This window comes from Protopterus annectens, chromosome 1.part2, assembly GCF_019279795.1.
Source record: "Protopterus annectens isolate FY-2018-M chromosome 1.part2, PAN1.0, whole genome shotgun sequence".
Classification (NCBI taxonomy): Eukaryota; Metazoa; Chordata; order Ceratodontiformes; family Protopteridae; genus Protopterus; species Protopterus annectens.
In genome coordinates, this window is record NC_056727.1 from 1,194,115,397 (window position 1) to 1,194,141,160 (window position 25,764).

The 25,764-nt window shown below is 44.1% G+C and overlaps 1 protein-coding gene across 1 annotated transcript in view; it reads right to left on the reverse strand.

The window, feature by feature from the left end:
• CTPS1 (CTP synthase 1) overlaps positions 1-25,764 on the reverse strand; it is a gene marked incomplete in the record, with an annotated part of 606,469 nt that overhangs the window by 410,412 nt on the left and 170,293 nt on the right. Inside the window, 1 exon segment of the mRNA XM_044060229.1 lies at positions 8,333-8,416. Coding sequence (XP_043916164.1) covers positions 8,333-8,416 — 84 coding nt within the window.

Below are 25,764 nucleotides of genomic sequence, written 5' to 3' on the forward strand. Positions count from 1 at the left end.
TTGTGTGCACTCACCATAAATGTAGATGTTAGAGTATGTTTACTGCTGCAGTCCTAGCCATTGAGTTATCCATGCTGTGGTAGCCCTCAGTCAGTCCGAATACCAGAGTCGAGGTTTTGTGCATCGGCTGCTGTCACTTGCAGGATGATGTCAGGTCATACGAGATATAAAAGGAGAGCAGGCAATGCCATTACCTTAGTTTTTCTTGTTTAACCAACCAAAGAAGTCCAATTTTAAATTATTAAAAGTCCTGGGGTCAGAGAACCACACAAACGTGTCTCTCTAAGGAAAGCAGATATCAGGATGAAGGGAGAGGAAAGCATGACTGAGCAGTGAACACACACGAACATCTACATTTATGGTGAGTGTACACGACTGTACTATGTTCTTAGTGTTTCACTGCTGCAGTCCTAACCATTGAGAAGGCTCCCAAGGTGGGGGAGAAGGGTAGAAGATAAATAGAAACTTAAGATTGGGTGAGCATGCCCTGCAGAATTAGAGGCAAACCCAGCCCTAGCTTTTGAGAGTAGGTTCTGATGGTAATATGTTTGGTGAAGGTGCGAACTTGAAGTCCATTTGGCAGCTTCCAGGATGGCCTTGGTGGGTTACCCCTCTAAGGAATGCTGTGGAAAAGGTTGCCCTAATGGAATGGGTTCCGATAGTCCTAGGGAGTTTTCCATGCAAAGAGTAGCAATACTGGATGCAGTGTGCTATCCATTTGGAAATAGTCTGTTTGGATATCTGTTCCCCCTGTGCCCGTATTTTAAAGCTGTCCAAGATCTGGTCAGCTTTCCTCAATGTCGTTGCACTTTTTTCGGCTGCTGCCATCAGGGGTCGCCACAGCAGATCAACTGTTTCCATTTCTTCCTGTCCTCTGCATCTTGCTCTGTCACACCAACCACCTGCATGTCCTCTCTCACCACATCCATAAACCTTATTAGGCCTTCCTCTTTTATTGTTTTGTCTCCAAACCTGGGCTGACCCTCTAATATACTTATTCCTAATCCTGTCCATCCTCGTCACACCCAGTGCAAATCTTATCTTCAACTCTGCCACGTCAAGCTCGGACTCCTGCCTTTTTGAAAATGCCAGTGTCTCCAGCCCATATAACACAGCTGGTCTCACTACCCTCTTGTAGACCTTGCCTTTCACTCTTACTGGTACTAGTCTGTCACAAATCACTCCCGACACTCTTCTCCACCCACTCCATCCTGCCTGTACTCTCCTTCACCTCTCCTCTCACACTCACCATTACTCTGAACTGTTGATCCCAAGTATTTAAACTCATCTACCTTTGCCACCTCTACACCCTGCATCCTCACCATTCCTCTATCCTCCCTCTCATTCACACACATATTCTGTCTTAGTCCTGCTGACCTTCATTCCTCTTCTCTAGATCATATCTCCACCTCTCCAGGGTCTCCTCCACTTGTTCCCTACTCTCACTACAGATCACAATGTCATCTTCAAACATCATAGTCCATGAGGACTCCTGTCTGATCTCGTCTGTCAACCTGTCCACCATTACAAATAAGTAAGGGCTCAGAGCCGATCCTGGATGTAATCCCACCTCCACCTTAAACCCATCCGTCACTCCCACTGCAGACCTCACAGCTGTCACACTACCCTTGTACATATCCTGTACCACTCTTACATATTTCTCTGACACTCCCGACTTCCTCATACAATACCACAACTCCTCTCTAGGCACCCGGTCATATGCTTTCTCTAAATCCACAAAGACACAATGCAACTCCTTCTGACCTTCTCTGTACTTCTCCATCAAAACTCTCAAAGCAAACATCGCATCTGTAGTGCTCTTTCCTGGCATGAAACCATACTGCTGATCACTAATCATCACCTCCCTTCTTAACCTAGCTTCCACTAATCTTTCCCATAACTTCATGCTGTGACTGATCAATTTAAATCCTCTGTAGTTACTACAGCTCTGCACATCACCCTTATTCTTAAAAATGTGTACCAGAACACTTTCTCCATTCCTCAGGCATCCTCTCACTTTCCAAGATTTCATTAAACAATCTAGTTAAAAACTCCACTGCCATTTCACCTAAACACCTCCATGCTTCCACAGGCATGTCATCTGGACCAACAGCCTTTCCGTTCTTCATCCTCTTCATAGCTATCATTACTTACTCCTTGCTAATCCACTGCACTTCATGACTCACTATCCGCACATCATCCTACCTTCTCTCCCTCTCATTCTCTTCATTCATCAGCCCCTCAAAGTACTCTTTCCATCTGATCAACACACACTCCTTGCTTGTGAGTACGTTTCCCTCATTCTTTATCACCCTTACCTGCTGCACATCTTTACTAGCTCGGTCCCTCTGTCTAGCCAATAGGTACAGGTCCATTTCTCCACTCCTTAGTGTCCAACCTTTTATACAACTCATCAAACGCCTTATCCTTTACCTTCACCACCTGTCTCTGCCATGTACCTCATCTTATACTAGTCTACTTTCATCTGACAATCCCACTTCTTCGCCAACCTCTTTCTCTGTATACTCTCCTGTACTTCTTCATTCCACCACCAGGTCTCCTTGTCCTCCATCCTCTTTCCAGATGTCACACCAAGCAGCTTTCTAGCCATCTCTCTTACTAGCTCTGCTGTAGTTACCCAGCTATTTGGTAACCCTTCACTGCCACCCAGTGCCCGTCTTAACTCTTCCCTGATCACCATCTCACAATTACCATTTTTCAATTTCCATTTAATAATTGGTGCTGCCCTCACACTCATCCTCCTCTTCTTGATCACCAATGTCATCTTACAAACCACCATCCTATGCTGCCTAACTACACTTTCCCCTGCCACCACTTTACAGTCTCCAATCTCCTTCAGACTGGCCCTTCGGCATAAATGTGTGCATCTTCCTCCACTCTTGTATGTCACCCTATGCTCCTCCCTTGCACGATCCAGATAAAATCAGAGTTAGCCGTGCACATCCAAAGAAATGCAGTATCCTTTCCCGCTTGTTCTGAGGGTTAGGGAAAATGGTGGGCAGATGGATGACCTGGTTGAATGTAACATCTGAAACCACCTTTGGCATGAATGAGGGGGACTGGTTATCAGGGAGACCCTGTCTGCATGGAAGATAAATGGCTCAATGGCCATTAAGGCTTGAAGCTCTGACACTATCCTGGCTTAAGTAATAGCCAGGAGAAAGGCAGTCTTGCAAGACAGGTACTTCAGTTCTGAGGATGCTGCAGGCTCGAGAGGAGGCAGAGTAAGTTTTTCTAAAACATAGTTCAGGTCCCAGGCTGGGGAGGACTGTCTTCTGGGAGGCCTGATATTAGAAGTTTCTCTAAGGAATTGTTTGATAAGAGGGTAGGAGAACAATGGCTGTTCTGCATCAAAATGTGCCAGATGGCAGAGGCATGGATCTTTATGGAAAAGGAGAGACCCTTATTAAGAAGATCAGCGAGATAATCTAGAATAAGAGGACTGGAGGGCAGATGTAGGTCTGCCCCCTTGGACTGGCTCCAGGAGCAGAATCTTTTCCATTTTCCAGCGTCAAACTTTCTGGCGCTGGGCCTTCTGGCTTCAGTGATGACGTCAAGGACTTGCTTACTTAGCATTGATTCCTTGTTGGTTTTGGTAGATTAAGCCATGCTGTGAGCTTGAGTGTCTCAAGGTCTGGGTGCAGCATTGTCCCCCCCCCCCCCCCGGGATAGCAGGGGAGGTATCAGAGGTAGTTGCCAGGGGGGCTGGTGAGATAGGCTGCCCAGCAGTGGGTACCAATACTGTCTGGGCCAATCTGGGGCAATGGGTATTGCTCTTGGTTTTTCCTCCCTTATCGTGATTAATACTTTTGGAATGAGAGGTAGAGGTGGGAATGCATACATAGAGGGTATTCCAAGGAAGGTCAGGGCATCGACCTTCCAGGCCAGGTGCTAGTACTCCTTGGTGCAGAATTTCTGTACTTGGCGATTTAAATGAGGCAAAGAGATCCACCTGGGGGGTCCCCCATGTGTGGGTAATTTGCAGAAAAATGTCTGGATTTGCCATTCGTGTGGGTCCAGCAAGTTTCTGCTTGGGTGGTCTGCCAGGGTGGTGTTGATGCCTTGTAGGTATTGGGCTGTAAGATGTCCCATGGATGAGGCTGCTAGCCACAGGTTCATGGCTAGTCTGCACAGGGGTTAAGATGGAGTCCGTCCCTGTTTGTTGATGTACCACATGACTGTAGTGTTGTCTGTTTTTATGAGAACCACCCCTGGTTTGAGGTAGGGTTTTTGAAGGATGCCAGAGAGTTTTGTACTGCTATTATTTCCTTTTGATGTGCAAGGGTAGTATTGGTGTCCCAGAGACCTTGGGTGCATCTGCCTTCTAGGTGGGCTCCCCAGGCTATGTCTGAAGTATCTGTAGTTATGGTCTGGTCTGATGGACAGAGGGTGAATGGAAGTCCCTTGTTCAGAGCACAGGCCTGGGCCCACCAGAGGAATTTGGATCTTATGTAAGGGATCACAGGCAGGGAGGTGTCCAGAGGTTGTGAGTGTTGACACCATAGGTTCTTTAGGTACCACTGAATTTTCCTCGTGTAGTCCAGCCAGAGGCGCCAGGAGGATGCATGAGGCCATGTACCCTAGAGCTTGTAGGAACTTCCCGACAGCTGGGTTTGGGAGGCCAGAGTAGTTGAGCATTTTGGTAGGAAACTTTTTTTTCTGGGGACAGGCCATTTGCTGTTCTGCACCCAGTAAGGCTCCCAGAAATACGATTTTCCTGGTAGGTGCCTGTTTTGATTTCCTTTCATTGACAGTGAACCCCAGAGAGGTGAGTAGGGTTTTTACAAATGAGAGGTGCTGCAGGAGCACCTGGATGAGACTGTCGTCCAGGTAAGGTTAAATCTGTACACTGTTTAGCCTGCAAAAGGCAATGGCAGGAGCTAGACATTTGGTGAATAAATACCCTGGGAGCAGTAGATAAGCCAAAGGGCAAAGCAGAGAATTGATAGTGTTGTGATCCTGCGCTGAAGCGCAGGAATTTTCTGCATGAGTCCCTTATTGGGATGTGCAGGTAAGCATCCTTTAGGTCTAAGGTGACCATACACGCTTTGTTTGGCAGCACTGGTACAAGCTGTTGTAAGGTAAGCATTTTGAACTTTGGGATTACTAAGAAGGTATTGAGAAAGGATAGGTCCAGGATGGGACACCAAGTCCCCTCTTTCCTGGGAACAAGGAATAGTTGAATAGAATTCTTTTGCAACTTGTTCTGGAAGTACAGGTTCTACTGCCCCTAGGGATATTAGGTTTTGCATTTGTTTTAGTGCTTCTGCCCACTGGTTTGGAGGTAGGTCTGGGTACCCCCTTGAAGGTTGCAGCTCTTGAAAATTGAATTTGCATCTCTGAGCAATGATTTTTAAGACCCGTTGATCTTTTGTTATAGAGTTCCAATTTTCTCTGCATAGACATAGCCTTCCTCCTAGCTTTTGGTGTGGTGGATGCAAACAGAGATGGAAAAGGTAGTCATTGAGAGTTTTTTCCATACAGGGTTGCTTTTGAACTCCCTGCTCTAGTGTTTGAGGGGGGCCACTGTTTTGTTCTTTGCTGGCCCTGAGTTTGAGTCCTGGTGGGTCTATCCCTATGGGTTTTGCTTTGTGCCTGCCTATTTGGTGTAGGAAATGACCAGTGTGTAGAGGGAAAATTTCTGCTGAACCTAGGAGGTTGTACTTGAAGAAAATCTTTAACAGTCTGCATCGATTTTGCTCTGTCTTCCATCTTTTTAAGTACCTCTTCAGTTTTCTGTCCGAACAAGCAGTCTGTCAAGAGGTGCATCCAAGATATTAGCTTTGACATGATCAGGGAGAGGTTGTTCCTTCAGCCATGCATGTCTTTTGATAACAGATCCTGTCACTGCTGCCCTGCTATAAGCTTCTAGGGCGTCAAATCCACAGTGCAAGGAGTACTTTGCCACCTGAGATGAATAGTGCAGTAATTCTGCTATCTCTTTATTGTTGGCAAAATCTGGAAAAGCAGAAATTTTCTGTTTCAAGAGATCCAAAGTCTGCTGTTGATATTTTAACATATGGAACTGACCGTTGAGAGCCCTTATAGTTAAAGTTGCAAAGGTATACACTTTTTTACCCCATCTGTCCAGGGCCCTGTATTCTTTGAGGGAGTAGGATTCTTTGCAGAGGTAACCTTAACTCTTTTAGGTCCCTGAGTAATCACCTCTGGGATCTGCTATAGGATTTTTGTAGAGGAATTTGTGAGTCAGGTACCCTGTAGTACCGGTAAGGCTTTCTGGGGGTAGGTGGAAGGGTGTCAGGGGTAAGACTGGATTCTTGGTAAACATCACCTACCACTTCCAAGATGGGTGGGATGGCCGGAGGCCTTTGCTGGGGTAGGTCCAGAAACTCTTTTCTTGGACTGAGGGAAATCCATCGATTCCCACTGGAAGTGTTCCCTGAGGGTGTGGAGGGTTTCCCCAAAGGAAAAGTCCTTTGGAGGTGATGCAGAAGGAATAGATTCTTCTGCATCCGAATCTTCATAGGCAGCAAGAGAATTTTCCTCTTCAAAAACAGGGGAGTCAGATCCCTCTGAGTCTAAATCTGATTGGAAGTCTGGAGAAGGTTCTCTTCTTTTGGCTGGTGCGGTTCGATTACCCCAGATGAAAGTGTTGAGATCCTCCGCCATTTTAAGCACTCTAGCTTGAGGAGGGGGGGGGGGGGATAGTGGAATGGAGACTTTTTGCTGTTTTCTTTGGAGTAGCTCTAAGTGTGGCCTGAAGAGTACCCCTCGGTGCTACTGGTGTGTTAGTCGGAAGAGAGGGCGAAGGCCTTGAAGTGAATTCCGAAGTTCGAGCGGTGTCCTTGGAAGCTAGTGCCTGCTTAGTGACTCCAGATCTAATAGAGGCAGAGACAGCCGAAGGCTTGCTAGACTACACAGTTTTCGGTGGCATACAGGACTCCGAAAGGGTCTCCGTAGAGGCTTGCGAAGTAACCGAGACGGGCATCAGGGACTGTGAAAGTGCCTCACTAAATTCCGAAGAACTGATTACCCTTTTAGCAGTGGTGTCGTCGGAAGGCTTGGCCTTATGCAGTCCGTCTCTATCCTTATCTTTACGTTTTTTTTCGGAAGATCTGCAGTTTGGTGACTGATGGATGTCATACCGGTAATTGGAGATGGAAGATGAAAATATCTGGCTACAAACAGAGCTCTACAATGAATAGCTCTAGCATTAAAGCGGGCACAGAACAGACAGCGGGGTAAGTCGTGATCTGGGCCTAAGCAAGTGACAAAGTAAGAATGGAAGTCTTGGTGTGGTATTTGCTTTCACAAGTGAGAGTTATTGACTTTATTTTGACATTTGGTTAGTGCAAGAAAAGGGAAGGATCCCCAACGGGGTACTTAGCTTTATACGTTTTCAGCTGAAGTTCGAAATCTGGAAACAGTCGACCGGGCACTGCTACGAATTGCTCCTGCTACGGGCTCCATGGCAAGAAAGACTGAGGTATGGCATTGCCTGCTCTCCTTTCATAGCTCAGACAACCAGACGTCAGCCAGCAAGTGACAGCAGCTGACGCACAACACCTTGACTCTGGTATTCGGACTGACTGAGGGCTACCTCAGCATGGATAACCCAATAGTTAGGACTGCAGCAGTGAAACACGAAGATCAGATAATACTGAAACAACTGCAACAAAGACACTTGCATAGACTTAAGGCGGTCAGTTATATTAACTGATGTTAAAGCCAAGCTATGACAGAAGCATCATTTCAGTACAGAAAGAGCACATCTACTCAAGTCTCAAAGCTAGTTTTCCATCTGCAGTGCTAGTGTCTTGGAAGGTGAGACTGGGCGGGGGTATGTGAAGGTAAAAAAGGTTAAGGGAAATAAGGCCAGCTTGATGATCTCATAAGCAGACAAGGAATTAGTGGGTGTTGGGTCACTCTTTAGAAGAGATAAACTAGCAGCACTCCTGAATCAAAGGCCTAAGCAGGCAGCTAAGCACTGTGTGCATGGAAGACATGCTTTAGACACAATGGTATCTATGCATGCTCACGCTACAGTACCATTTAGGATTAAGCAGAAATCAACATCTGCAACTGTAACATGATCTACAGAAGGTTTTCTAAAACTAAGGGGACAACCTGCCTGATGACTGGTCACATGTCAAAGACAGCAGGGCACATAAGAGTGCTGGGATTCATGGGGGGGACTGCCTAAGTCAGTAAGGATCAAGAAGAAGGGAACTCATTATTCCAGCTACATACATCTCTGCCATTAATAACTGCATAGCCTCACTTCTGTTCAAACAGATGTTAACTATACTTCATTCAAACAACTCTATCACATGAAAGAATTTCAACTCACCAAGTCTGGAGACAGACCTAGGCCACGCAGCTCCCGGACACTGTTCTGGGTTGGTTTGGTTTTATGCTCACCCGTAACACTTGGCTAATTAATTAAATGAAAATGGTAAGACAAAGGTTAATGAAGCACCCAAGTAAACTATCAAGTACAATAATTTAGTGAAGGAACACGTCATTTTATGAGTTTGGTCTAATGATTTCAACACAAGCGAGAACAACATTTCTACAGGAGTGAAATTGTTGGCAATTATAATCTTCCTGTATCAGTGGTAAAGGTCTGGTCACAAACTGTACTTGGGGAATATAAAAACTAATACAGATGTTAAAATGCTATAGGGATTCATATTTTCATCTGAAGATTGCTGAGAAAAACTTAAATGGTTGAGCAATGTAGGCTTAGCAGTTCAAAAAAGATAAAGTAAACCATTTCCACAAAAACAAAGATATTGCTTTAAAATATTCTAACATGTATTCTTGGTTGCATCTCTGGTAATTTTTACCACACCTGAAAATACAACAGTACTATGGGGGGATGGGGGGAGCTATAATTCAGACAGACTTACCCATACAACTCCAACTACAGATGCCCAACATTTATCTACAAACACAAAGGCAGTCTCCTGTTGGACGGACCAGTGTTTGGTTTCATCCAGCCAGTGAGTTCATGTACTTACCATAATGACAGTCTGTGTTGTCCGTTTCCGTCCTTCATTCCATGGCCCTTCAGATCAGGCTGATTGGACTTTGGCCATTTCTAAGTAATGGATAAACTGCTCTGGCTCCTTTCCTTGTTCATAATCCCTATGTATAAAACAAGCTACCTCAGACAGAGTTTGCCCACAAGAAAGAAAAGTAAAAAGCTGGTGAGTGTGTATGTATGTGTGCGTGTTTATTATATATTACTACACACACACACATGTGATGTATAAATATATATATACATACATATATATATATAGATATATATATATATATATAATATACATATATATAGATATATATATATATATATATTCTATATACACATATACACACACACCTATATATATTACAAACACATGCATGCATATAACTAGTAAACAACCTTAAGAATAGGTCAGCCAGAGCAATCCAGGAGTGATAATGGCATATGCTAAAAACCAAATGGAAGGGAAACGGTGGGTAGTTGATGAAGGATAGAAACAAACGCAGATCTATCATTATGGTAAGTACTGATGTTGTCTTTTCCATCCATTCTGCAGTGTTCTCAGTTATCACAACACTTGGGTAGTTTTCTAGAAGGATATTCTGGAGCACAGCAGAACCAAAGGAAGCCCTTGATCAGGACTGTATGTCCAATTCCTAATGGAAAATGAAAGTATGCACCTTGGACAAGGTTGCTGCAGCATAGGTGTCATCCAGTTTCATTCTAGAAAAGAAGGCTGCAGACAAGGCTATAGATCTGGTAGAATGGGCTTTTGGAATTGTAGCCAGTACCAAACCTCTTTCTTTCTAAACATAAAACATGCACTCAATTAATGGGAGATAGTGACTCTGGATTCTCCTTTTCCCAAACTTAGTAGGGGAGAAGGTAACAAGCAACTGCGATTTTCTGCAGGGTTTCTTCTGATGCAAGTAAAAACATAAGTGGGGGTAAACATCTAGCAAGTTAACATATATTCACCCTTGAAAAACATGGGAAGAATACCAAAATTTATGGACTGGTTGAAACCTTCAAAAACTGCTTTAGGAAGAAAGGAGGGATTGTTTTTTAGACTGTCTTTTTTGGAAGACCAAATAAAATTTTGAAGGCAAAACATGAAGCTCAGTAATTCTCCTAAAGGAAGTAACAGCTTCCCAGAAAAACAACTTTCCATAATAAAAACTTTAGATCAACTTTAGAAGCAGGCTCAAGAGGCGCAGCAGCTGATGCTTGCAGCAAAATTGTAATATCCCATGGAGGAACTAGATCTCTAAGCAGGGACACAATAGAAATGTTCCTCTGAGGAAAGCTTTAGAAAGCCTAAGAGATGCTATGGATGTGTAATTTTTTCCAATGTGAAAAGGTGATATAGCTGGCAACAGGACCCTGATGGAGTAGCTTGCTCCATTTTGAAAAATATGAGCAAGACAATCTAAAATTACCAAAAGGGAAGCCGAGAAAGGACCAAGACCGTTTTAACTACTTTGCTTTTGTAAACCTTGTGTGTTGAAGGCTTTTGGGAAGAATAATGAATATGTACTACTGATGACAACTGGACTGTCTAACCAACACTGAAATTGGTGAAACCATGCAGTCAATTTGAGGGACTGAATGCCCAGGTGAGGAAACTCCAGCAGGTGAGAAAGATCTAGGTCCAAACTCAGCATCCAGGAAGGATGCTGAAGCCAGAGGAAGGAAAATTACACTTGTTGGGGCTAGGAGGATAACTGTGACCTTTAAGCTAATGCTTTCTGCAAGAATGTGGGTATTAAAAGCACTGGAGGAAAGACAAAGGAGTCCGGGAAGGGGAGCCAACTGTGAGACAGCATCCCTCAGTGACTCCCCCTCCTGAGGGATTAGAGCAAGAGCTTGCTGCACTTTGTGTTGTTGGGAGAGGCAAACAGATCGCAGCAAGGTTGGCCCCAACTGCTGGAAATCGGCTCAGACTACTGGATTGAGGGACCGGTCATGAGGGTGTAGGGAGTCCAGGATAAATGAAAATGGACAACACAGATGAAACGTTATGGTAAGTATATAACAATGTCAATTTTTATTTTATTCACATATGGGACAGAGTTCCCAGCTACCTAGGAATGTCCTAAGCACCACAGAACCAAAAGATGCTCTTCCTCTGGTGACCATATCCAATTTGTAATGAGTAATAAAGGTATTAGGGGTGATAGTTGCTGCTGCACAAATATCTATAGAAGCTCTAGACTGAAAAACTGCTGAAGTAGCTACAAGCTCTTGGAGAATGTGTCTTTAAAGGCCTAAACACAGTTTATTTTTATTACAGATAAAAGAAATATATTCTTTGAGCCATCTGGCTAGCATTACTTAGCTACAAGATTTGGACAACCAGTGTGCAATGACAAATAGTTTGGTCATATTTTCAGAAATTCTTAGTTCTGTGCAGATAGAAACAAAATGGTCTGTGAACATCTAATAAATATAAGCAATATTCACCATTAACAGAATTGGGGAAAAATACTGGTAAATTAATAGTTTGGTTGAATGTGGTCTCTGATACAAACTAGGCAAAAAGGAAGGGTTGGTTCCTAGGGAAACTTTATGGAAAAATCAGGTGAGGTCTACATAAGGCTTGTATTTCTGAAATCCTACTGGCAAAAGTTGCCACTAAAAATACAGTTTTCCAGGATAAGAACTTTAGATCACACTCAGCTGATGGTTCAAAAGGAGGTTGAACAATGGATTGTAAGGTTGAAGAATGGTTTGCAATACTAAGGTTAGATCCCAAGGTGGGGTAGGATCTTTGTATGGGGGTTTTAGCAAGAGCGTTCCTTTTAAGGTTTTGCAAAGCTATTTAACAGAAGCCAAGGAGGACTCTTCAAAATCATTCTGGAAATTAGAAAGCGCTGCCAATTGATTTTTATGGTAGACTGGGAAGGCACCTGCCTTAAAAAGTGAAGCTAAAAATTCTAGGATTTTATCAATGGGTGCTGAAAAGGAATCAATATTGTTGTAATGAGCCCAAAAGGAAAACCTCCTCCTTTTACTAGCATAGAGTTTGCATGTAGCTGGTTTATGGTAGGCCAAGAGAAAATGCCATACTGGGGAAGAAAGTGAAGGAAGCCTGGCTATTAATGGAACTGGAGAAAACCAAGCTGTCATCTTGAGGTTCACAATGTTCGGATGAAGTAGTTCCTCTGGATGGGACAGGAGATCTGTAGCCAGGTCCAGAATCCAAGGCTGTTGAATCAGATAAGGCCAAAGGAAGAGGAACCATATCTGTTGAGGCCAATAAGGTGCAATGAGGATTACTTTGCTCTTCAGCCGGATTACTTTCTATACGAATTTCAGAATTAGGGTAAACAGGGCAAAAAAACATCCGCTTAGTTTGTCTGCTATCACATTAGAAGTCCCCAGAAAGTGCGTAGTTATAAGTGGTTGGAAGAGACTGCCCACTGTCATACTCAGATTCTCCTCCTCCCTGCTTGTTGATCTACCAAACCACTGACAATGTCTCTGAATCGCAATTACTCCCAAAGGAAGAATCGTCTGAAAGGCTTGCAATGCTAAAAGCACTGCCCTTAACTCCAGGACACTGATATGCAAGTTGGCCTCTGCAGGGGACCAACTGCCTTGGACAGCATTCCCCAGATAATGCCCCCTCCCCCACTCCATCTGGGAGGCATCCTTGGTCACTATGGCTTTGGGTTGTGATGGGACAAAGGGCCGGCCTAGAAGAATGTCTTTGGAGTGTATCCACCAAGCTAAATCTTTTCGGCAAAGATTAGTGATCAAGATCAGACGTGGACTGGTGTTAACATCGACCACTGAGACGTTCGCAGGCACTGTAGTATTTTCATGGCAAATCTTGTAAGGGAACCAGAGTTATTGTTGCTGCCAAGGAGCCTTGTGCTTGTAAGACTAAACTAGCGGTACCTTTCCTGTTTATCATCTTCTGGACCTGGATTTTTATTTTCTGTAACCTCACTGAGGGACAAGATGCTACTGTAGGGGTATTCAGGAGCAGTCCTATGAATTATAAATTCTGTGTTGGGGTCAATTTTGATTTTTCATAATTTATAAGTACTCCCAGAAAGAAACAGAAGTGAAGTACAAGATCCCTTACTTGTAACAATTGGTGCCTGGTCAGGGCAGTAATGAGCCAATCATTTAGATACAGAAAAACTCTGAATCCTTGCAGTCTCAAGTGAGCTGCTACTACTGCCATATATTTGAACACCCTTGGGGCTGTAGGGATGCCAAAGAACAGAGCTCTGAATTGGCAGTAACTGGCTCCCAGGCTGAAGAGGAGTAACCTTCTGGATCGTTTGCCCATTTTTATAAGATAATACACATCCTAAAGATCTACTGAGCATATCCATTCACCCTTTTCCAAACATGGAAGTATGGACTGTACAGTGACCATCCGGAATTTGGTTTAACGAACTGACTTGTTCAGTACACTTAGAACCAAACTCATCTCCAGTCCTCTGTATTTTATGGCACTACAAAGAATCTTGAGCAAGTTCTGGATTTTATCTGGACAGGTGGGACTTCTTGGATGACTCTTCTAGCAGCTTTTGGATTTATAGAAAGTACAGTTGTGTACACTTACCATAAATATAGATGTTAGAGTGTATTCACTGTTGCAGTCATCACACTTGGGTTATCTGCCTGCAGGTAGCCCTCAGTCAGCCCGAATACCAGAGTCTTAGGATTTCTGCATCGGATGCTGTCGCCTCTTCCATGACATCAGGTTGTCAGGGGTATAAAACAGGCAGCCGACGCCATTGCATCAGTTTTTCTTGCCCCAAATGTCAGGAGCCCACAATAGGAAGCTAGTACATGGTGGGAAACACCAGTAAAAAGTAAATACCACTGCCATTAAAAATGGCCATACAGAGGCGAGGTAGAAAGGAGAGAACCTGGAGGGAGGAAAACCAGGACTGCAACAGTGAATACACTCGAACATTTACATTTATGGTAAGCATACACAACTGTACTATGTTCTTCGTGTTTCACTGTTGCAGTCATCACACTTGGGTTGATTCCCAAAGCTGAGGAAGGGTGGAGGCAGTCAAGAAGTGTTGGGGCTGGCTAGCAGGCCTTGTAAAACTGCTGTAGCAAATCCAGCTCTGGATTTAGAAAAAAATAGGTAAGTGGTAATGCTTGGTGAAGGTGTATACAGAACACTCCAGGCTGCAGCTTCCAGAATGTCCTTGGTAGGGACTCTCCTGAGAAATGCTGTAGAGGTGGAAGTAGCCCTAGTGGAATGCAGTCTGATCCCTGTGGGGTAGGTTTTCCATGGTGCTTGTAGCAGAAATGGATGCAGTGTGCTATCCAACTGGAAATGGTTTGCTTTGAAATGGCCTTAGCTCTTCTCCTGTAGCAAAGCTGACTAGCAGCTGGTCAGATTTTTTGAAAGGTTTAGTCCTGTCATGGTAGAACCTGAGCCGTCTGTGCACGTCCAAGGAGTGCAGGATCCTTTCCCCTTTATTCTGAGGATTAGGGAAGAAGGTTGGCAAATTGATGGATTGGTTTAAAGCCACACTGGACACCATCTTAGGCATAAAGAATGGGTTAGTCCTGATGGAAACCCTGTCGGCATGGAAAATAATGAAGGGTTCCATAGGTAGTTACTAGGCTAATGGCCCAAGGGCCTACGTAAGCCTAGCCAACAAGGTTCCCTGGCTTACGCCACCCAAGAAAGTTATTTTCCCATTTCCCATCCACTCATCCAGATTTTTCTTGAAGAGTGCTAATGAAGAACTTTGCTTGACATAGATGGGTAGCCTGTTCCAGAGTATGGGAAGGAATGTATCCCTCCAGCATGTCCTGTTTATTGTGGTGACAAGGTATAGGTCCCTAGAGCGTGTAGCTCAGAGGAATTGGGATTTCTTTAGGTGTAGCATGTCCAACAGCTCTGGGTTTGACATAGCTTTATATGTTAGGCAGAGATCACCTCTTGAGTAGGCAATATGCTACGGAGTAAAGCTGGAGTTTGAGGCTGTCAGTGTAGGGCATTCCAGTCCAGCAATCCTCTTTGTGAGGTACTTCTGTGGCCTTTCCAGCTGCTGCAGAGGTCTTGTGAGGTACATTCCAAAAGGGGCGTTGTACTCTATAGTGGGTCTAATGAGTGTCGAGTAGAGGGGAATGATGACCTCTTTTTTCCTGGATGAGAACCCTTTTATGATTAGGTGTGCCATGTAGAAGGACTTCCTGACTACTGTGGCGATGTGACTATCAAAGGAGAGACTACTGTCCACCTGGGTCCCAAGGTCTCATCACGCATTCGGTGTTAAGTAGATTGCTGCCTATGTGGTAGTTCATGGGTGCAGAGTTTTTACCAAAGGGGATGACACCACTTTCTGGCATTGAGCTTGAGGCCATGGCTCTGACAGCAGGCATCTGTCTCAGAGAGGCCCTTCTGTAGGATGTTCACATCATTTGGGGGACTTGACTATGGCTCTTAGTTTGCAGTCATCTGCAAACTTCGTTAGCCAGAGGGCTTCTGTGTTTGGTATCTACTTCTCTGAAGTAAGGCTAACAGGAGTGGTCCCAGGACGGAACCCTGTGGTACTCCACTTGTCACTGGTTTGAGGTCAGATTTGGAGTCTGCAACTTTTGCAGTGTGGGTTCCGTCAGTGAGCCAGTTGGCAACCCATCTTGTGACGTAGGGATTTATGCCTAGTTTATTGAGTTTAGCTATGATTCCAGAATGGGGGATGGTGTTGAAAGCCTTGGCGAGGTCAAGATAGGCTGTGTGAACCACCTTACCCTCATCTACGGCTTTGGTGACTGCCTCAAAGAAGTCGATCGGGTTCAGGAGGCATGATCTGCCTTTCACAAACCTGAACTGGGTGGGATCCAGAGTTTGGAGGTTACCAATGTCTTTGTTTATGAGTTCCATAGCTTTGCAGACCAGGATAGTCAGCCATTAGTGCTTGTAACTCAGACACTCTTTTTGCTGAAGTTATGGCTAAAAGCAAGGCTGTTTTCAAAGACAGGAATTTTAACTCTGCTGAAGCAGCAGGTTCAAAAGGGAGGAACGTGAGCTTTTCCAGTACAAAGTTAAGGTCCCAGGCAGGGGTGGGTGCTCTTCTAGGAGGCCTTAAGTTGTTAGCCTCTCTCAGGAACTGTTTGATGAGAGGGTGAGAAAATAGAGGTGGTTCAGTATTATAATGAGCTGAGACGGCAGAGGCATGAATCTTAATGGAGAAGGATAGGCCTCTGTGGAGTAGCTCTGCTAGGTAATCCAGGATTTGGGGTAAGGAGGACACTGCTGTGTCTTTTCTTTGAGATTGAATCCAAGAACAATATCTTTTCCACTTTTCAGCATATGATTTCCTAGTACTAGGTCTCCTGGCCTCAAGAATGACGTCCAGCACCAGTTTGCTGAGGGTTGCTGGTGGTGTATTCAGGGGATAAGCCAGGCTAGGCTGCAAGGTTTAAGGCTTGCAACTGTGGATGCAAACTCTCTCCTGCTGAGGTAGGGGTCTGCTGAAGGTGCCAGGGTGGCACCATTGTCAGACTGCGCAAGAGTGGGTACCACTGCTGGCATGGCCAGTCTGGGGCAATAAGAATTGTCCTTGATCTGTCCTGTTTGATCTTGAGTAGTACTTTTGAGAGGAGAGGCAGGGGGGGGGCATAAATTGAGAGGTTTTCCAACTGAAAGGGTAGGGCATCCATCTTTCAGGCTCTGCTGTGAGGGATCCTTGTGCAGAATTTGCTCAACTGGTGGTTCTCAGGAAAGGCAAAGAGGTCCACCTCTGGTGTCCCCCCCACCTCTGGATTTGAAGGTTCAAGGTGTTTGGCTCCACTTTCCATTCGTGTGGGTCTAGGAAGTTTCTACTTAAGTTGTCTGCCAGTGAATTTTGTTTGCCTGACAGGAATTAGCTTGCAAATGCACTTGGTTACTCAAGGCTGTGTTCCACACGGCCATGGCTAACCCTGCATAATGGGTAAGAATGAGTTCACCCTTCTTGTTTACGTATCACATAACTGTGGTGTCATCTGTTAACAGCAGCTGTCCTGGAAGGATTAGGTATTTGAAGGCTGTCGGAGCATTCTGTACAGCTAGCATCTCTTTTTGATTGATGTGCAGTAGAATTTGGCCTGGGCTCCACCTGCCCTGAATGCATTTGCCTGGCATATAGGCCCCCTCATGCATAGTCTGATGCGTCTGTTGTCAGGGGTTGAGCGGCAAGGGGTTGAGTGAAAGGCAGTCCCTTGTGGTTGCATGCTTCTGCCACCAAAGGAATTCTGCCCTTAGACAACGTATGATTGGAATGACTGGTGCCACACTGAAGTTTCCTCGTATGCAGTCTTGCATATGGAATTACCAGAATACATGAGGCCATGAACCCTAGGGCTTACAGTATTTTCCTTGGAGCTAGCTGGGTTTTGGTGGCCATTTGTTTGAAGTAGTTGGTCAAATAGACCTGTTTTTCTGGAGTGAGAAATGCCATCTGGGAATTTGTGTTCAAGCTTGCTCCAGGAATACAATTTGACTGGTTATGATTTATTTTCATTGGTGTACCCCAATGAAGTGAGGAGTCTTTTTACAAATACCAGGTGCTGAAGTAGCAATTCCTGACTGTCCGCCTGAATCAGGTAATCGTCCAAGTATGGGAAAAATTGGATATGTCTCTGCCTGCAGTATGCTCTGGGTGCAGTAGATAAGCCAAAGGGAATGATAGTGCATAGAGCCTGCCCTGAAGCGTAGATATTTCCTGAAAGACTCCCTTATGGGGATGTGCAGATAAGCTTCTTTTAAGTCTAGGGTGACTAACCAGGCACCCTTGGCTAGTATAGGGAGAAGCTGTTGCACGGTAAGCATTTTGAATTTTGGGACCACCAGAAAGGTGTTGAGAACCGATAGATCCAGGATTGGGTGCCAAGAGCCCACTTTTTGGGGCACCAGGAACAGTATGAAGTAGAAACCCTGCCCACTTTGTTCTACTGGAACAGGTTGAATATCCCCGATATTGAGCAGGGAAAGTACTTGCTTTTGAGCCTCTGCCCACTGGTTTGGAGGAAGGTCTAGAAACCCGCTTGGGATTGGCAGTGAATGGAAGTAGAATCTGCACCCCTGGGATACAATGTTTAGGACCCATCGGTCCTAAGTAATGGACATCCAGTTTTTTGCATGAAGGGCAAGTTTTCTTCCCAAGGGCACAAATAATTGGGCAGGGCTAGGAAGGATAATAGAAAAGTCACTGCGAACTTTCTTCATAAGGGGGCGGCTTACCACTCCCTGATTTTGAGGCGGGAGCACTTCATTGTTTAGATCTCTGCAAACCCTGAGACTGTAGTCTGGGTGGACTGATTCCCCAGGGTTTGGACTGAGAAGGCCTGGAAAGGACCAGTTTTTAGAAGACCAATGCCTACGGAATCTAGGTGGCTGCACTTGTAAGAATTATTTAACAGTTTGCATAGATTTAGCTTCTTCCATCTTTTTAAGAACCTCTTCTGCTTTGGTGCCAAACGGTCCTTATTTAAAGGAGCATCTAGTAATTATGATTTGACATGATCTGGCAATGTTTGTTCCTTCAGCCAAGCATGCCTTCTCAGTACAGACCCAGTAACTGCAGCCCTGCAAGATGCTTCTAGGGCATCAAAGCCACACTACAAAGTATGCTTAGTAACTTGGTTTGCAGAATGCATTAATTCTTGCAAATCTATTTTCTGCACAATCTGGAAGTAACACCATTTTTTGGTTTCATTAGTTCCATAATATGTTGCGGGTACTTCAACATGTGAAACTGGCAATTTAATGCCCTGATGGCAAGAGTTGCAGAGGAGACAGAGTTGCAGAGAGACCTTCTTACCCCATTAGTCTAAAGCTCTGGAATCCCTGTCTGAAGGGGTAGGGTTTTTGGCGGTAGTAGCCTTAATACCTTTAGGTCCCTGGGAAATGGTCTCTGGATCTGCAGTTGGATTCTTAGATAAATTTGTGAGAATCAGGTACTCTGTAGTACTGGTCAGGTTTTCTAAGAGCCAGTGGTAAAGTGTCTGGAATAAGACTTGATTCTATGAAGACATCTACAACATCCAAGACAGGGGGTACAGCTAGAGGCCTGTGCTGAGGCAGCTCTAAAAATTCTCTAGTCTCTTTTTGGACTGAGGGTAGCCCTGGCATTCCCAGCGGAAATGGTTTCAAGGTATGCACGGTTTTACCAAAACAAAAATCCTCTGGAGGGGAGGCAGAGGGAACAGATTCCTCTGCATCTGAATCCTCATAGGAAGATAAGGGCATGTCCCGATTATCAGAAGGGTCAGAGTCATCGGACTCCTGGTCTGCAGAAACAGAATGAAACTCAATTTGTCTCTTAGCAGGGGAAGGCAGGCTACCCCTAATTAGGGTAACAAGGTCTTCAGCCATTCTAAGTATTTGTTTTTGTGGCATGGGAGCTTGAGTATGCGCTTTGTTTTCTAGGCATAGTGCGCATGAGAAACTTGGTAGATTTAGCTAAAAATGAAGTTGTCGGTTTAATTCAAACATCAGTAAGTTGAATATACCCTCAGAAGCCAGTGCCTGCACAGTGGCTCTGGACCCATCTAAGGTAGAGACATCTGCAGTTTCCATAGTCGAAGAAGCATCTCGTGGCATACCAGACTCAGAATGGGTCTCGGCAGAGGCCTGCAAATCTGTAGAAGTGGGCATCAGCGGCTGCAAAGGCACCTCACCGAGTACCGCCGGGCTGGCGACTAGCTTAACGGAACAGTCATCAGCAGTTTTGGACCTATGCGGTCTGTCTTTATCTTAACGTTTTTTTCGCAAGATCGGTAGTCTGATGGCTTATCAAAGCCATTTCAGAATACGGAGACAAAGAATTTAGCGACAAAGATAGCTCGAAGACGAATGGTTTGGGCATTAAACAAGGCACAAAACAGACATTGAGGGACGTCATGGTCTGGGCCTAAACAGGTGACAGTAAGAATGAAAATCTGAGGTATTTCCTTTCCACAGGCAAGACAATTAACTTTTTCTGACTTCGGTTAGAGCAAGAAAAAAGGATCCCCAACGGGGTACTTAGCTTTAGAAGACTTCAGGTTTGAAACTCGAAAAATGAAAATTTCAGGTAGCGGCCGACCAGCACTTGCGAACTGCTTCTGCTACAGGCTCCTCCTTGGCAAGAAAGACTGATGTAATGGCGTCGGCTGCTTGTTTTATACCCCCAACAACCTGACGTCATGGAAGAGGCAACAACATCTGACAAATCCTAAGACTCTGGTATTCGGGCCGACTGAGGGCTACCTGCAGACCGAACCCAAGTGTGATGACTGCAGCAGTGAAACATGAAGATCTGCTCATTCCCTCTGGGTGGAACATGGGGGATTTTGTTGCATACAGGGGGACGGAATAGCCTCTGGAAATTATCCTCTGCACCCAAGTATTGGAAGTTATTTGTAGCCAGCAGTTTTGCTACAGGGATAGGCAACCCCCGACTGCCTCCAGAGGAAGTCCATCAGGCCTCCATTCAGGAACACTGGCAGGGTTTTCCTGGGAAAAAATCCAAGGAACCCTGGCTCTGCAGGCTACCTCAGTCTTATAGGCAGCATCTTCCACTGAAGTTCCCCCCTCTGCCCCTAGGGGTACTACTTCCACGTGCATCCTGAAAAGGCCCTTGGGATTTTTTGAGCCACATCTTTACACTGCCTTTCCGATTCCTTGAGAAGGATCACTGGAGAGTGGAAAAATGTATGCCCATGGCAGAAAGGGTCATCTTTTTCACACCTGGATAGAGTTTCTTTAACTTTTGAGCCAAAAAGGGTGGATCTGTCAAAGGGTGCATTGAAGAATGAAGACTTAAATGGCTCTGCAAAATCACGTAGGCACATCCAGGCATGTCTCCTAATGGTAATGCTTGAACCTGCCTCTCTGTTGGTGGTCCCTTCGGCTACATGAGCCACACGGACAAGTTGCACAGGGAACTCCAGGGTAGCCAACTGGGAAGCAACCTTATCTTGGAATTCCGCAGAAACGGATCCTACAACAGTATCAGATAACTCCTTGACCAGATCCTTTGAAGTCTGGTGAAATCTGCCAAAAAATTCAAATACGTTAAGGCGAAGGTTGACTATGTGTAGACCAGCTTCCCAAATCTCTCCATCCCCCGAGACTCTTTACTGGGTGGATGGATACAGGAACTCTCGTCAGCCAGTTTCTTCTTTCTGGCTGCTGCAACAACCACTGTATCCACAGCTAACCCTTTACCCCGGACCTGTTAATCTTTGAGAGTGGATAGGATTTTATTCATTAGGTCTTCTGGGAATAGATTCTACTGTGTCAGGGGCCTTCCACTCCCACTGAGAGCTCAACTGGATGAGCTTGTCAGTGGGTGAAGTCACCCAAGAGGTAGTTGGTCAGATGTCAACAGCCTGCAGGTACAAAGACTCCTCGGAAGAAGGATTTTGGGAAATCCAGCCACCCCTCTGCTTCAGTATTTCCAGGATGTCTCCAAAGGAGACATCAGAGGGTGACCTTTAGGATCCCTCTCCATGTCTTCAGTATCGATTCCTCCGGGGAATCCAAGTGCTTCCTCTTACACATTTTCTTAGAGACCTCCACAGAGGGATGGATCTGCGGATGTATCAGAAGAGGAAAGAACTGTTACTTGGGATTGAGGTTTCGGCATCTGCTGACCCAGTGGGAGTGCAGGTTGAATATTTGGGGGCAAGGAAGAAAGGAATATTTGCGCAGAGGTAGGAGGAGGAGTCTACTGACTATAACGGTCAGAGCTCTATCTCCCTGAAAGCTGTCCCTTCTGAAAATGGAAGCAAGCTTGAAACAAATAGATTGCCTCTGAACTGTGGCCACTTCCCACTCCAAATAGACAGCCCCCCAATACAGAAGCTGGACCTGAGCCGATTCATCCAGATGCTCCAAGGTGCAGAGAAGACCCCCCCCCCCCCCAAAAAAAAAAAAAAAAAAAAGAAAAAAAAGACTCCCGCCCTGCAGAGCAGACCGGACCAACTCGGTCCAAAGAGGTCTCCAGATCCAAATGGACCATAGACCTCATTGTTAAAAACGGTTCCAAAGACTTGGCGAACTCCACAGCCAATGCTTCAGATGAAGTCAGAGAAGGAAAACCATAAAGGTGAAGGAAGGTTTGGCTCCAACACCCAATGGGGCTTGAGTCAAGGAAGTACCAGACGAGCCTCGTACCCAAAGTATTTTCTTTAGAAGCCTCTCCATGTCATCTTCAGTTAAGCTTTTGGTGGAACGCACAGACATGGTAGATAGTGATTTTGGTCTCTCCAAAAAAGGTGAAGGTAGTCTCTCAGAAAAACGATCAATTGAAGGAGAATGCAAATTTCTCGAAGAATCACAGTACTATGTTCCTCAGCTTGTAAACTCTGCGATGAAGAGTTGGCATCAAGGTAGACATCTGCATGGGTAATTTCTGTGCTGATGCACTGTTACACAGGACCTTTTGGGGCCAGAGATATAGGTGTGGAAGCAGTTGGTTCCAAAGATACTCACTGAACTGAAGGTTTTGACTTTTTCATAGGAGGTGCGGACAGTGTAGAAGGCACCAGCAGACTACTTTTCAGACTTCTCTGAAATTTTTGAGGCTGACGAAGGGTAAGACTCCTCAGTCCTGCTCCTTATTTTGTCTGGTCCAGACACGGCTTCACTGAGGGTATCATACCTTTTGAGATTAATTTATTTTTCTTTCCACAAGTGCCCTGCGACTGAAACTGACATATGGAACTGGTCTTCTTGCAGATGGACAGGGCCTTGGCAATAGACAACTGGTATCAGACATGGGTATCTTGTATCTACATTTCTGGCATCGTATGAAACCAGATGGGACCTTTGGTTAATCCACTATGGAGACTAACAAAAGGAGGTAGTCAGTAATGGCGAAAAAAGGTAAGTAGTTAACTATGACACTTGCACTCACACATTAACAGAAAACCTTTAACAGAAAGCCAAGAAAATTGAGAAGGTTAAGAAAGGAAGGGAAGAGGAAAAGTTCAGACGATAGAAATAAACTATCAACAATGATAGCAAAGATTACATCAACATGTAAATAAGGAAAGGAAGGGAGAGGAAGAGTTCAGACAATACAGAAATGGCAGTGGGTAGGGTTTTAAAGGAAGCAACTAGCAAAAGGAGATGAGAAGGCAAAAGCATCTGTCAGGGAAAGCGGAAAACAAGATCTGAGGTAACAGAAAGGAGCATCTGGGCAAGGGTAAAGCTAGAGAGTTTTTGGCAAGCATGAGCTGTAGTAATGGCAGAATCTGTTCCGATGTTTGGAACCGAACCCATATGTCAAGGATAAAATGAAAATTGACATCAGATCTTTGCTAGTGGCTTCAGATGGAACAAAACATTTTGTTGAAGTGATGCGATTCTTGTCTGGGAAAGTTTAGTTATTTGAAGATGCGTGTCCAATAGTGCCCCGATAAACTTTAAGGACTGAACTGGTAAAATCTTGCATTTCATTAGATTCACTAATTGTAGAGTCCATATGCAGATGTAGCAAGTAGTCTCTGGCTTGAATGAGTAGATCCATGTTAGGGGCACTGATTAGCCAAGTCTTCCAAATAAGGGAACACTCAGAACCCATGCAGTCTAAGTCAAGCTGCTGACATGCATTTAGGAAAACTAGGGCATAACTCTAAAGTGAACATTACTGGCTCCCAGCCAGGGGTGAAGATACTTCCTAGAGCGTCTGTCCATCCTTATGTGGTAGTACGTGTTCTGAAGATCCAACCTATCCAGTTGTTCTCTCTCAGCAAAGGGAAGTCTGTCTATACCATGACTATCCTGAATTTTGTCCATTTCACAAATTTGTTCAAGTGACTTGAATCCAGAACTGGCCTTAGGTCAGCATTTTTCTTTAGCAATAAAAAAATCTTGATTAAATTCTGGATCTTATTTGGTCTGGTGGGACCTCCTGAACGAGGATCGATTAGAAGTCTCTTAATTTCTGAAGTGGCGGCTTCCCATTTGAGGGTGGAACTTCAGGAAGTCGTTTTTGAAGTAGAGGAGGATACTTTGCACCCATTTGTCTTGCGTGATGGATATCCAGGTTGTTGGATGCATGGATAAGCACCCCCTTACTGCCTCCAGAGTATGACAATCAGGTAACAGTTCAGGAATGCTGGAAAAGTTTCTCTGAGAATGGCCCTCTGAAGCCTCAATATTGTGGACCATATCTATCTCTGGGGTGACGTCCATTGTAAGACTCCACCCCTCAGCCACGTAGAGCGTTTTCAGCAAGAAAAGAACACTGTCAGGGTAAGGTATCACCTCGTTCTTGCAACCAGTGTGTGTGTATATATATATATATATATATATATATATATATATATATATATATATATATATAATGTTTTTATACATCCAGATACTGGTGTTAAATACGAGTTTAATGAATACGCTGATTGTAAGTCAAGAAATGTGATTTATTTAGCATCCTGCATAAAATGTTATTGTTTCTATATAGGAAAAACTAATAGAACCTTAAGAGAAAGGATACGAGAGCATTTGTATGCTATACATAGAGAGAATGAAGGGAATGCCCTAGCCAAGCATGTACTACAAAATGACACCACACATGCCTTTAGATTTTTAGTAATAGGACAGTTAACAGAGACTGAAAGACTTGGTAATATTAGCAATAAGACAGAAAAAGCTGAGGCAAAATGGATAATTAAGCTATCTGCGAATAAAGGTCATGGTCTCAATGATAAATTTTCATTGAGACCATTTTTATTAGATAAACCTTTGAAACATTAAACAGTAGTAATATGTTTCACTATGCAATATATGTTTTGGTATGTTTTAATAGTTTATTTCTACTATTCATTTAACATGAGATTTTTATGATAATTTTTATGGAAAGGAAATTATGTATTTTTGTAACTTGCACGTGACTTGCTAATGTGCTTTTCAGTGGTGTTTTACTTCTAAGTTGATTTAAATTTTATGGTTTGTTGAAGTCTGATGAAGCGTTCCAAGCAACGTGAAAGCGCTTACTTATTCGAATAAAGGACTTGTCTTTTCATTCATCTGGTTTTGCTTCGTTTGTTGTGGAGTATCATCCTCTGATTTTGGACGTAGAGCGTTTTAATTAAAGGTCTTCAACTTTATACCCTCTACTTGTGGGGATACAAGTGAAGCTCTTACTGAACTGCATCATTTCATAAGGGATTTAAACCTGAACATTTTATTTAATGGGAAAATGAATGTTTTTATGAATAAATGTAAATGAAGAAGCTGTTTTATACCTTTGGATCAGCCGCTACTCACACCCTTTGAGGGTGTGTGAGAGAAACAATTACATGATCTTTTTTCATAAAAGTAATCTTATTAAATATTATCTTACTAATGATAAATTTCTAGCCTTGCGGCAGCTTGAAAGTAATGATGCAATTGTTATTAAACAAGCAGATAAGGGAGGGGTTACTCTGACTACAGATGAGCAAAATTACTTGTATGTTGTAGTTATCGGATACTGTAACTGTGTGGCTGATTCTATGTATGTGCAACAATTGATTTAGAAGTTTAAAGCCTCTCTGTATGATTTACAAGTTAATGATTCTATTTCTTTAGAGGACTATATGTTTATGGATGTTTCTAATCCGGTTATACCCGTTACTTAAGGGTTACCCAAGATCCATAAAAGTATTAAGTTCCCCCCCACATGACCAACAGCATCTACATCTGGATGGGTTACACAGTTTGTGTATCTAGAAAATATTTTAAGACCAACTTTAACCTTTGTCAAACATATTAAAGATAAAAAGGATTTTATCGCAAA